The following is a 14358-nucleotide window of genomic DNA, read 5'->3' as shown; positions in this document are numbered from 1 at the left end:
ACATAGAAGAGCTAAATAAGTTAACTTACTAAGTGTCCAGAAGCTAGCAAGAATTTCATTCATTGCTTACCCAGTCAAATGCACCGGTAAAAAGGAAGTGTCAGTTGTATAATAACGTCACCCACTTGTTGCTTTCAGCAACTTCCAAAAAGAAATCTATCAGTTGGTGAAGTCAGTTCATAGAATCGTAGACTTTCTAAGGGATCTCAATGATCATCTAGTCAACGTTTTTCTCCCCTGCCTTTATTTTAACACTCTTTTTTTTTGTGGGGCAATGAGGGTTAAGTGATTTGTCCAGAGTCACATAGCTAGTATCAAGTGTCTAAAGCTGGATTTGAACTCAGGTCCTCCTGAATCCAGGGTCGATGCTTTATCCACTGTGCCACCTAGCTGACCCAAATGTTGTGCATGTTATCTCATTTAATCCTTTTTTTTTTTTTTTGGTGGGACAATGAGGGTTAAGTTAGCGGCCTAGGGTCACACAACTAGTAAGTGTCAAGTGTCTGAGGCCAGATTTGAACTTAGGTCCTCCTGAATTCAAGGCCAGTGCTTTATCCACTGTGCTACCTAGCTGCCCCCTCCCCTGCCTTTATTTTATGGATGAGGAAACTAAGGTACAGAAAGGCAGACTTATAGAATCATAGCCTCAGAGTTAAAAGAGACTGTCCTGTAAATCTACCTTCGTACTCAGGTCATCTAATATCTGCTACAAGACTTTCTTGTATTTTTTAAATTAACAAGCAGTTTTCTCTTCCTCCCAATTCCCCTCATTAAAAAATAAAATAAAACAAAACACTTGTAACAAATATGCAGTCAAGCAAAATAAATCCTATTAAATAAATCCTACTAAAAGTGTGTCATGCTGGGTATTTAGACCATCACTCTCTATCAGAAGATGGGTGGCATTCTTCAGTATTAGTCCTCTGGAATCATGGTTGGTCATTGCATTGATAAGAATTCTTAAGCCTTTCAAAGTTTTTCATTTCCACAGCATTAGGACAGGAAGCTTGCTACCTCACGAGGCAGTCCAAGGCATTACAGGAAATCTTTTATTTTTTTTAGAAAGACCATCCTTTTATATGTTGGACCTATGACTTGCTGCCCACTGCTACTAGTTCTACCTACTGGAGCTATATGGCACAAGTCTGCACCTTCTTCCATAGGATCACCCTTCAAATATTTTATGACAATGGTTTACTTCAGTCTTTTCTAGCCATTCTTGAACTGTGTTTAGACACCATCACTGTCAGGGAGTGGTTAAATAGCACAGTCAGGGAAAGCAAGAGAGCTATGTCAAATTCTATGCTGATCTTCTTTTCCTAAATGACTCTCCCTTCTAGGAGATACAACATGGTGTCTCTTTGCCTCATTTCCTTTCAAGAACTAGGAATGTTTGACAACCGCAGATTCTAAATCCCAATTTTTTCCTTATCAAGTATTATCTCCCTTCTTGTCTGCTAGCAAGCTGGCTTAATTCAAACACAAAATTGGTTTTTATATCTCTAATTAATGAATCTCATACAGGAAGCACCTGATAGGATTGTCAGTTTAATATGTTGCAAGATTCAGGTTTCGCCCCATATCCTTCATCAATGAGGACTATGACATAGTAAAGATAGTAACAAATTGAAGCATGACCAGAGGAAAGTGACTAGGATGATGAGGAAACCCACTACAATCCTTTCTAGCTCTACATCTATGATCCTATATAACTGAAGGTCATGCTACGTGGGGACTGGTGGGGATGTTTTGTGTCAATAGGGTCATAAATCTAGGGCTGGAAAGAACCTCAGAGACCGTCAGTACAACCTCTTTATTTTGCATGAGGAAACTGAGACTGAGGGAGGCAAAATGATTTGCCCAAATATACAAATATAGAGGTAGTAGGTATCAGAAGAAATGAAAAGAATGGTAAGGCTAGGTAGAGGACCAGTATGTGGTACTTGTCTTTCAATATTTGAAGAGCTATCAAGATGAAGAGAGATTCAACTAATTCTGCCTGATTCCAGATGGCAGAACTAAATACTGAACCAGGACTTAATGATTTAATAGGTACAGAGGCTGGTTTAGTCTTGAAGTAAGTGGGGGGGCGGGGGGAATCTCCTCTAGTCATTCTCCAGTTTGTCAATGTTCTCACTAAGGCACAGTCTTCATTGTTAGTTGGAGTCCCCACATTCATCAAAACTGCATCTTTAGGGGGCAGCTAGGTGGCACAGTGGATAGAGCACCGGCCCTGGATTCAGGAGGACCTGAGTTCAAATCTGGCCTCTGACACTTATCACTTACTAGCTGTGTGACCCTGGGCAAGTCACTTAACCCCAATTGCCTCACCAAAAAAAAAAAAACAACAAAAAAAAAATTGCATCTTTCAAGGTACCAAAGTGAGAATCTGGGTGCTTGCTATCCAAAAGTGGAATGAACTGTAGTGAGTTCCTCCAAATCAGAGGTCTTCTTACAAAGACTAGATGCCCCCTTGGGGATTTTAAAGAAGGGATTCCCATTCAGATGGTGGTTAAACTATCTAGCCTCTGAGATTCCTTCCAACTCTGAGGTTTTTGTGCTTCTGTGAATTTCTTAAGAGTTTACAAGGTTAAAAAAATCCATAAGCTAAATGGCTCCCTATCTAGTGAGACAAGACTCCCTTGAGCCTAGCTGTGCTGATCCTCAGAAAAGATGCACAGCCTATCCCTGGCCCTATACACTCTGGTGACTGGGGCTTGCTTTCACCAAAATTTTATTAGAGAGTACAAAATTTAAAATAATGATTTTAAAACATTGTACCAGTTTTAAATGTTTTATGTTTTCATTTTGATTGCACTTATACTAATTCAACTACATAGAAAAAATAATCTGAGTTTATTATCTAGTTAACTAAACTAAGCATGTAAAATTGGAAGCTACCAGATAGTTCACTTACCCTCTACACACATATACCCTCTCAGTAGACACATCACAGGTGAGCTCTGTCTCTATCAAACTCGGCCTTATCTTCCCCAGAGGTGGAAGGTTTAATGTCCCCAGGACTGCCACAAAGGATCAATGCTGGAGGTCATCTCCCATTATGAAGAACTAAATTTCCTCTCTATGGCTTGGTATCATAGGGTGTCTTTTATAGGACCAGTGTTGGAGGGTGGTCACCCTTCTTGTTCAACAGAATTTGTCTTAACTATTTCTTGTAATGTCTTTACATTACAAATTACAACTAGTTTTGAGGGCATTGCAGGCCCGGGGGTGGAGGGTGGTGTATTTTGCACTACTTAGCCTAGGTACCAAAATTGCTCATTACAACTCTGCCTACATTCAGATACTTGCCAACATATAAGGGCTTGTGTCCCATTAACTTAAAACCTTTGACCTCACCATCACCCCTGAAGCACAACAAGGCAGCAGTGAAGGACATTAGTGGAGGCTAAGTGGGACAGCCTGACAGAAAAGGACTGGATCAGTCTGAAATCTCCTGGTTGTCCAAAAGCATGAGTATATTCCTATTAAAGGATGCATATCAAGAGGAGAAAACACATTCATAGCAAGATACAGTACTTTAAAAGAAACATGTAATATTAAGTTTGAATGGCATCCTTCATTGCCGGCTTCTTTTCTTCTTTCAGGAACCCGTTCCTCAGTCACCTGACAAGTCCCCCCTTGTAGGAGGTAAGACTTTGAAATTCATAATAAATGCTTCAGTTGCTTGACTTGTTATAAAACTTTGCTACTTGACTGTCAGAAGAGAAAAAGTGAAAGTTTCAATAAACCCAGCTCCTGATATGGGTTGGTCAGAGGACTGGATTTCTATGTTTGGGGTGGGACATGAGGGACAAAAGAGTAGTCATGGCTCACACTATTGGACAGCCATTTCTACTGAAGACTGGATGTAGGATCAGAAAATAGAGGTTTGAGTCCTGATTTTGCCACTTACTAACTACGTAGCCTTATGCAAGTCACTTAATCTCTCTGGGCTTCAGTTTCCTCTGCTATAAAACGAGAAAGTAGATCATCCCTTCCACCTCTGATATTCTGTCTTATGATACTGTCTCCATCTAGCAACTGTTAAAACACAAATACTACTTGTTGCTAGCTCCTTAGAATGGATATTTATCCAACAGCAAGTTGTTAGCTTTTCAAAGCAAGACCAAGGTCCTAAGGAAGTGACAGTTAGTTACTAAAGCTCTTATTTATTAAGCTCTATGTGCCAAGTGCTAAGGATATAAGAAAGTGCAAGAACATGGTTCCTTCCTGCAAGAAACTTGAATTCTAAAGGATTAGACAATACATAAATAACTACAATTATGCAAGATGGAGACAGACACCAACTAAAATTTGGGGAGTGGGATGGGAGAATATGAGGATCAGGAGATCAGGTCTTGGTGCAGTATTGTGGGAGGGGGCACCCTGAATAGGGGGGTCAAGAACCAGGGGTGGGAGGTATAGGAAAGGGCCAACATTAAATCTCGCTAGCTTCACTGTTCTGCCAAAGGCATTACTACTATAGGGCCCACTAGCCAGAGGGTGACTTGAATAATGCTGCCCTTAGTCCAGACACTCTTTCAGATTAAGGAAGCTATTTCTCTACCAATGTCCAGAAGCTCCTTGGAATAGTCAATGTAAATTTATCATGTCTAATACAGCAATTCTTCCAGAATGCAAATTCAACAACACAAGAGCAAACCTGTCTTTCCTCTGTAAAAGAAAGAGAAAAATAGTAACAGTTACATTAATTTAGTATATCTATCACTTCAGTTTTTGCTCATGACAGCCCTTTGAGATAGGTAGTGAAGTACTGTTAACCCCATTTTACACCTTGGAAAACCAAGACTAACAAAGGTTAGATGACTTAATCAAATACATTCACAATAGTGCTGGAGATTCACACCTAGTTCTCCTTATTCCTGGACCAGTCCTCATCTCATTCTGCCAACTCTGTGTTTCTGCCAGGTAATTTAAATTCCTTTTTTTTGCCCCCATGGCTTTCTGTGTTTTTGATGCAGTTACAATCAGTTTGTGGCCCAAGAAACCCCACCGATACATATACAAGCAGGTATCCCATTTAAACATTAATCCCTAAGGAAGCTTTCTCTGTGTACTAAGGGAGGAAAAAAACCACAGAACAATCCAGGGCAAAGCAAAAGCACATCCTTCATGTACTATAGTTTTATCCAAGAAAAGCATATGCAATGAACTTTCCTATTTGCAAAGCCTCAGAAGAGGGGCTTTACCACTCAACGGAACCCACTATGATGAGCTCATTATTGAATCTTACCAGGCCTCTTTTCAAAGCAGAAAAGCATTATTAGGAATGCCAGGGAACAGACCTAAAACCCTCTAGGGAACCCTCAACCTTCATATTGATGTAAATTTTCTGCCCACACAATCCTCAGAAATAGCAAATATTGAATACCTCCACTGAGATAGGAGGGTTTTTTTCATACAAAACCAAAAAAAAAAAAAAAAGAAAGAAAGAAAAAAAAGATGATGAAATGTGATGAACCATCATTACAGGAAAACCACAAAAAGCAGAAGCCAAATATGCAGTGAAAGGATTTCTGTGTCCCAGCAGAATCCTCTACTTTCCCTGCACCAAGGCTAAGGAATACTGGGCTGGTAGAAGCAAAGAATACTAGAGGTCAATGAAACCTTAAATCTTGGTGTTAAACTCAAAAAAGAAATAGATCCACTAAACTATACATAAGGATCCCTGAAGGTGGCATACTAACTTGGAAAACCACATATTAACATTATCTATGTTCTATTCGATGTTTTGTTTATTTTGTAATTAAACTAATTAAAATAAAATTAATTTTGTGTTGTAATTAATTTAATTAAGATAAAGTAAATATGTAATTAACATAATTAAAATAATTACATTTTAATCTGGCTTGGAATACCCTTGGAAGTATTGTGGGCAGCCTCATGTTTCACACCAATGTCCTAAAGCACAGAACATTAGACAATAGACCATGAGAGTTGATAGGTATCAGACTATTAGAGCCCAAAGTAATCCCAGAACATCATATCTAAGATCTGGAAAGGACCTTAAAATATAAATGTTAGAGGCAGCTAGGTAGCACAGTGGATAGAGCACTGGCCCTGGATTCAGGAGTACCTAAGTTCAAATCCAGCCTCAGACACTTGACACTTATTAGCTGTGTGACCTTGGGCAAGTCACTTAACCCTCATTGCCCAAAAAAAAAAAAAGGAATATAAATGTTAGAACACAGATTATAGAAAGCTATGGAAAGGGTCTTAAAGTATATAATATTAGAGCCCAAAGGCATCATAGGATCATAAATCTAGAACTGGAAGGGACCTTAGAGGTTATTGAATCCAACCCTCTAATTGGACAGATGTGTAGAGTGAAGACCATAAAAGTCAAGTGCTGGGGCGGCTAGGTGGCGAAGTAGATAAAACACCGGCCCTGGATTCAGGAGTACCTGAGTTCAAATCTGGCCTCAGACACTTGACACTTACTAGCTGTGTGACCCTGGGCAAGTCACTTAACCCCCATTGCCCCGCAAAAAAAAAAAAAAAAAGTCAAGTGCCTTGCCTAGCATAACACAGCTAATAAGTGTCTGAGGAAGGGTTTGAAACCAAATCTCTAGGACTCCACCCACGTCATGCTGCCTCTTAGAGCATCCAGAAAATGTCTCAGAACACAGAATGTCAGAGCTGGAAGGAATCTTAAAGCATCTGTAGTGAGGGGGGAGGAGGGTATTTAAAGTAATGAGGGATATTTGTTGCTAACTACGTGACCCTTACCCCATGTGAGCCTCAACTTCCTCCTCTGAACACAAGGACAATAATTACTACAGCATCTGCTTAATGGAATTATTATGAGGAACAAAGGAGATCATTTACATAAAGTACTTTGCCAATATATAAAGGTCGATAATTATTATTGTTGCTGTAGCCCAAAGGAACATATAAAAGTCAAAGCTAGAAGAAACCTTAGAACACTGAATGTTGACCTGGAAGTATGCTTATGAGAGCTTAAAAAAATTCCTAAAAGGGACTAAAAACATAAAATGTTAGGACTAGAAGGGATCCTTAGAAACCATCTAGTCCAACCCCTTTGCCTTACAGAGGGGGATCACTGATCTAAAACTGTAAGGGACTTCAGATTCCAGCTCAGCCAACTGGCTTATTTTCCAAAGGAGGGACTCATACCCAGTGACTTGGCCAAGATCTCATGGTCAGAGTCAGGATTCTGAGTCCCTCTGACCCCAGATTCAATGCTCTTTCCATTGTTGCCAGACATGGGAAGTAAGCTTAAGAAATAGTCAATTACTTTTTTTAAAAAAAGGAATGGAAATTATGGGGTAGTAACCTTTACATAGCACAGAGTTTAGAGTTGGAAGGAATGTGAGAGATCTAGGCCACAGGGGCCTTTGTTATTGTTGTTGTTGAGTCGTTTCACTTGTATCTGACTCTTCATGACCCCATTTGACATATTCTTGGTAGATACTGGAATGATTTTCCATTTCCTTCTCCAGTTCATTTTACAGATGAAGGAAACAGGTAAACAGGATTAAGTGACTTGCCCAGGGTCACACAGCTAGTAAGTGTCTGAGGCCAGATTTGAACTCAAGATAAATGAGTCTTCCTGATTCCAAGTCCAGTGCTCTACCCACTGTGCCACCTAGCTGCCCCAGAGGCAGCCTAGGGTTTCTTATTGACTATTGTATTAACTTGAATTGAAGTCTAAGATTAAAAAAACCATTTTGATAACTATTCCAACAGAATCAATTTCCCTTGTAATCCTATGTATTTTATTTTATTCATTTAAAAACATTAATATGAGAAATGTCCATAAGCTTCATCAGATTGCAAAAAGGAGTACATGACACAGAAAGAAAGATTAAGAATCTCTGATCCAGAACATCTCCTCATTTTACAGATGAGGAGAATAAAGCCCAGATAGGTTAATCAACCAGTCCAAGGGCACACAAGTAGCAAGGAGAATGCAGATTTCTCTGACTCTTAAATTAGCACTCTTTCTACCACAGAACACTTCCTTCTCTAAGTGAGTCCTAAATCACAGAGTCAAGCCCTAATACAGTATATAGTCCAAGGCCACACAATATTTATAGGAAAGATGTTTGGATCCCTTATTTTACCTTCCTCTTGAAGACCCCTCAAGCTTTCCAAGGAAAGATGGGTTATTCTAACACCTCTGAAACCACAGTGCTATGCCCTTTAAGTTCATTCTCTAAGTGAATTAAAAACATTACCTGGTGGTGCCCAAGGCAATGGGGAATCTTTAAATAGCACAGGGATAAAGAATCTGTTCATGGAAAACAGATCCATCTCTCTAGTCATTACCTTCCATCTTAATAGGGACCAGAAAGTGTCCTTTCCCACCATTCTCAGTACAAGTCTAACAGCACCTGCCCTGCCTAGGGAAAACATGAGATTACTTTAAAGCAGCACCTTAGAGCCTACTAGGCCCTGACACCTGGAGAGCATATTAACTGTCTGCCAGATCTAGTGCTGATATATCATTATAGAAGCCAATTATTCTGAACTTGTGCCTTGGCAGGATATGTGGTGGATGGGCCTGAAATCATGTTGGCAGTCTAGAAAGAATGAGCTTTTGAAGGTTAATTAAGGGCTTATTTCCCAGACTGCTTTAACTTTCTGTTCAGTATTCAGTCTAACAGCATAGTCACAATGAGGGACAAGAGAACACTATTTCCTTCATCAAATATTTTTCTAATAGGAAGGCTTCTTCTAATAGATTTGCTTGAATCTCAGGATCTAGAATATGAGATTTTCCATTAAAAGACTCTAGGTGGCTAAAATGTTCCCAGTTTTTGCTCTGAGAAGGTCAAGTTCCAAGGACTCTCTGAGCTCTACAGAAATGTGAATAGCAAAAAATGATCCTTCTTAGTAGTATGCAGCAAATGTTTAATAACTGGCCCTCCCAGGGGAAAATATATATGTATATGTGTGTATATATATATATGGATATGGATATATGTCCATGTATATACATATACACACACATATATATATGACCTACTTTAATGTTTAAATTACTAACATCATCTCTATAATTTTCCCAAGTCTAGACAATCAACAGAATAATATACCAAGCCCTGATTTGCAGTATTTTCTGAATTGCAAGGTGGAAACACTCACACTGAAAATTTTACCATAGGGTCTTACAAAGCTGGTTTGAGCTGCTCTGGTCCTGATCGTTGTTCACTTCACTCATTGCATTGCCTATGAAAAGAGAGGCTGACGATGGAAGTGATTCTGTACCTTGGTTATTTACTGTAAAGCATATTCTAAACAATTCAAGTTTCCCCTCCTCCCCAGCGGGTACCTTCTGCTCCAATATGCCAGGCTCCACCTCAATTAGTGAATATTAAGTAAGTGCCTATTACGTGGTCCTTGTGTGGCACAGTGGATTGAGAGCTGTCTCAAAGCCAAGAAAACCTGGGTCCAAGGCCCACCTGAAATACATATTAGTTCTGTGACCATAGAAAAATCATTTAATCTCTCAGGGTTCTAAGCAATTCCCTAAGATTGTATGTTACAAAGAAGCTGCTCCTCTGCATTGATACAGGAAGTTCCCTCACCCAACAGCTCCCTATGCCAATGAGATCATAGGTTCAGTCCATGTCCACTGTGTAACAAATGCTACACTAGAATGTGGGATTATAAAGACATAAATGACACAGTCTCTGCCCATTATTCTTGGAGAGAGGGAAAGGAAGGAACAGCATGTCTACATAAGAGTATTTTGAAAATGACCAAGTACAGAATATGAGGTGTCCCAAAAATCTCAGTGCAGTGAAGCTGTACTGAGATTTTAGGATGCCCTATATATGCCAAATGAATAGGTCATTTCTCCCCTATTATATTTGCTCATGCTTTCCACCCTGACATGAAATGCTCTCACTCCTCTTCACCTCTATTTCAAGTCTCAATTCAAGATGTACCTCTTTGATTAAGCCTTCCTGAACCATCACAGTCCATCTATCCCTACCTTCTTTTGCAGGGGGGGGGGGGGACAGGGCAATGAGGGTTAAGTGACTTGCCCAGGGTCACACAGCTCATAAGTGTCAAGTGACTGAGGACAGATTTGAACTCAGGTCCTCCTGAATCCAAGGCTGGTGCTTTATCCACTGCACCACCTAGCTGCCCCTGATCCCTATCTTCTTTAAATTTCTCTAGCATTCAAAGTCTAAACCATATAATTCATCCATTGTATTGCTTTGTAATTATGGATTCTCAGAGTTGGACTAAAACTTTGTCAAAAAGAATAATAGCCCCATCTCCCATCTCTCTAATACATCTCAAATTATAGGAGTGAGGGGCAGCTAGGTGGCGCAGTGGATAGAGCGCCGGCCCTGGAGTCAGGAGTACCTGAGTTCAAATCCGGCCTCAGACACTTAATACTTACTAGCTGTGTGACCCTGGGCAAGTCACTTTACCCCAATTGCCTCACTAAAAACAACAACAAAAAAAAAATCAAATGATAGGAGTGAGAGGTGGGGAAGAATAGGGGAGGGCTCCTTTCTGAACACATTTTGCAACAGGAAGTTAATTGCTTCTTGAGGTAGACTGGTCCATATCTAGACATATCTAATTATTAGGAAATCTTTGAGTGAAAGTTTGTCTCCCTATAATTTTTCATTCGCTGCTCCTAAGACCACGAGATATTCGAAAAAAGTTGACCTTCTTTCCTCCCTTCTATGGTCTATGAAATGAGAGCACTGGAGGATATGATCCCTAAGGTCCTTTCCAGCCCTCATTTTCTCTAATTCTAATTTCTCTCTCTCTCTCTCTCTCTCTCTCTCTCTCTCTCTCTCTCTCTCTCTCTCTGTATACACATATTCCCAAAAGGTCAGAAGCCTTATTTCCTCCTTGCATATCCATCCCTATAATCACATAGCTCCTAGGAGAGAGCACATTAAGTGCTCAAAAAGGATCTGTTGACTGACCTCCTTTGTCAACATCTAAGTGGAAATGCTGTCTTGCCAGAGTTTTCCTTATAGGGTTATAGTCTCTTGGAAGCAGGTGTTTCATCCAACAGAGTAAGTGGCACCAGAGCCAATCAAATAAGTCTCATTTCCCAACCATCTGGCTAAGACCCCTGTGGATGTCTATATCCTTCAGTAACAACAAAGTTACTCAGGGATATTTATCATATTCATCTAATAGACCCAATACTCAGCCTGAGCTATGAGGCAGAAGGAATGAAATTGTATTTGGCTGCTTGGACATATACCAGCTTGGGCACAAAACCCAATAACCCCAGAATTAGTCAGCCTGGGCTGTCAATATACAACAGGCCTGGATCTGGGACTTAACAGGGATGTGCATGACCTCTTCATGGTCAAGTCTACAGTTTTGGCTTCCTCTCTATGCTCTACTCTATGGCTGTCGGTTTTTGTGCATCCTCATTTACAGGGAGCCCATGAGTTCCAGACAACCAAGTTTATCTTTAACATTACATTGGCAAGTATCTCCTCCAAAGAAGAAGCTTAAAACAAGGGTGGTCAGGGAGTTTGTATTTTTACACCTTAAACTAATGGAAAAAACTATCAGAACAGAAATACTTTAAAAGAGATTAAAAATAGATGCTGCTAGGGCAGCTAGGTGGCACAGTGGATAGAGCACTGGCCCTGGAGTCAGGAGGACCTGAGTTCAAATCCGGCCTCAGACACTTGACACTTACTAGATGTGTGTCCCTGGGCAAGTCACTTTGCCCAATTGCCCTACAAAAAAGAAAAGAAAAGAGAGAAAAAAAGAAAAAGAAAAAAATAGATGCTGCCATTTTTCAGGAAGTATGAATCTTTAAAGATTCTCTTCTCCCCAACTTTGGCTTTCTCAGAAACATAACTGATTTCACCAAATCGTATTTTTAAAGAAAGAAATGAGGGAGGGAGAAGGAGAGGGAGAAGGAAAGGGAGAGGGAGAGAGAGAGGTGGGGGGAGAGAGAGAGAAAGAGAGAAAGAAAGAGAGAAAGAAAGAGAGAAAGAAAGAGAGAAAGAAAGAGAGAAAGAAAGAAAGAAGAAAGAAAGAAAGAAGGAAGGAAAGAAAGAAAGAAAGAAAGAAAGAAAGAAAGAAAGAAAGAAAGAAAGAAAGAAAGAAAGAAAGAAAGAAAGAAAGAAAGAAAGAAAGAAAGAAAGAAAGAAAGAAAGAAATGAGAGAGAGAGGAAAGAAAAGAAAAGGAAAGGGAAGGGAAGGGAAGGGAAGGGAAGGGAAGGGAAGGGAAGGGAAGGGAAGGGAAGGGAAGGGAAGGGAAGGGAAGGGAAGGGAAGGGAAGGGAAGGGAAGGGAAGGGAAGGGAAGGGAAGGGAAGGGAAGGGAAGGGAAGGGAAGGGAAGGGAAGGGAAGGGAAGGGAAGGGAAGGGAAGGGAAGGGAAGGGAAGGGAAGGGAAGGGAGGGAGGGAGGGAGGGAGGGAGGGAGGGAGGGAGGGAGGAGGAAGGAAGGAAGGAAGGAAGGAAGGAAGGAAGGAAGGAAGGAAGGAAGGAAGGAAGGAAGGAAGGAAGGAAAGCAGGAGTTAATATTTAAGAAAGACAAGTCCAAACATTCCAAACTTCTGATATATATCCATAAACTCTCACCTGCTATAACTGGTACCACCTCAGCCTAAGTGGGATGAGAATGCTTTCATCAGATGAGGGAGTTGCTGAGTCTGGGTGTGATATGCTCTTTTAGGCCAGAATCACATATCTTATCTTCCCATCTAACTCAATCTTCAGGGTGTGCCTGGGAATGATGGTATGAGGGTTGGTCTCTGGTTTCTAAGATCCCTTCTAGCTCTATGTTCTAAGATCCCTTCTAGATCCTAAGAGAATGACCAACTCATAGAATCACAGCAAGTTGGAACTCGGTGGGGGGGGGATCTTGGAGTAGGTTTATTCAATCAACCCAACCATTCAATCAAGAAGTATTTATTGGGCACCAACTATCAGATATGTGACTATATGCAGGTCACTCCCTTTATCTGTGCCTTTGCTTTCTCATATAAAATTAGGGGCCTAGACAACGTGATCTTCAAAATCTTTTCCAGCTCTACGATGATAGGTTCATAGTACTGTCCTAGATACTAGTGAGGTTACAAAAGAAATGGAAGATGTTTTTCTTGTCCCCCAGGATCTTACAATCTGTACAAAAGTCACTGTGAATAGAGTGCTGGACCTTGAGTAAGAAAGTACTGGCTTCTAATCCTGCCTCTGATATTTAATAGCAATGGGACCACAGACAAGTCACTTAACTTCTCTCTCCTTATCTTTTAAATGGAGATAATAATATCTGTGGCAGCTACCTCACAGGTCCAAATGTGATCATGGATGTTAAAATGCTTTGCAAAGAATATCAGCTATTTGCACGGGGAATTAAGGTGACAACAATAACGATTCACATTTGCATCATATTTCATGCTTTCCTAACAGATAATCTCTAAGTTTGGTGGTGAATGCATCATTTTCTTCTTTTTTACAGATGAACTAATACTCAAATGAATTAAATAAATTGTCCACAGTCATAGAGCTAGTAAGTGCTGGAGCAGAGATTTTAATTCAATCCTCCTGACTGCAGCTCCCACATTCTTTTCATGAAATCATTTAAAATAATTATATTTTGTATTTAATAGGGATAGCTAGGTGGCATAGTGGGTAGAATGCCAGGTCTAGTAAGGAAGACCTGAGTTCAAATCAGGCCTCAGACACTTACTAGCTGTGTGATCCTGGGAAAGTCACTTAACTCTGTTTGCCTCAGTTTCCTCACCTGCCAAATGAGCTAGAAAAGAAAATGCCAAACCACTCCAGGATGTTTATCAAGAAAACCCTAAATGGGGCCATAAAGAGTCAGAAACGACTGAAACAACTGGTCAACAACAATGACAACAATTTGCTGAAGTGCCAAATTAATAGTAAGGAAGGAGCACAGGGTTTGCAGGTAGAAATGATGTTAGACAGCATGTAGGCCATCTCATTCATTCTTCTTTCACCATTTTACAGATGAAGAGACTAGGGCCCAGAAAGGATAGGTACTTCACCGAGTTTCAGGAAAGTAGGAAGGAACAGAGTTTGAACTTGAACCAAGGTCTTATCATTAATCCCAAATCTAGGACTCTTTCCACTCTACCATAAAGTCTGAAAAAGCAGAGGACGATTGTTCTGAGATAGATATGAGATCTAGCCCTGTCTAGCATTCAACACCAAGGACAGTGCTTGGCTATAAGCCTTCCCAGAATGTAAGATTCACAAGGGTGTCCCCTTAGAAGAGTGCCTGATGACCAGCACTTAATTAAATTTGTTGAATTAAGCAAAAATTTATCAAAAAGGAGAAGAGAATACCCAGAGTTCCTTTGGTTATTAATGCTCCAAGTGTAGGCTGCTTTTC

General features: G+C 40.3%; 1 protein-coding gene across 2 annotated transcripts in view; it reads left to right on the top strand.

Annotated features, from left to right (window-relative positions):
• The window catches only part of TNFSF8 (TNF superfamily member 8), a 40636-nt gene that overhangs the window by 9777 nt on the left and 16501 nt on the right, over window positions 1-14358 (top strand). For both annotated transcript variants that reach the window (XM_043987160.1, XM_043987161.1), the window contains exon 2: window positions 3609-3651. In XM_043987160.1, coding sequence (XP_043843095.1) covers window positions 3609-3651 — 43 coding nt within the window. The remainder of the gene's footprint in view (window positions 1-3608; window positions 3652-14358) is intronic.

The sequence above is a fragment of the Dromiciops gliroides genome, chromosome 2, assembly GCF_019393635.1.
Source record: "Dromiciops gliroides isolate mDroGli1 chromosome 2, mDroGli1.pri, whole genome shotgun sequence".
Classification (NCBI taxonomy): Eukaryota; Metazoa; Chordata; class Mammalia; order Microbiotheria; family Microbiotheriidae; genus Dromiciops; species Dromiciops gliroides.
This window is presented reverse-complemented; position numbering and strand designations above follow the sequence as displayed.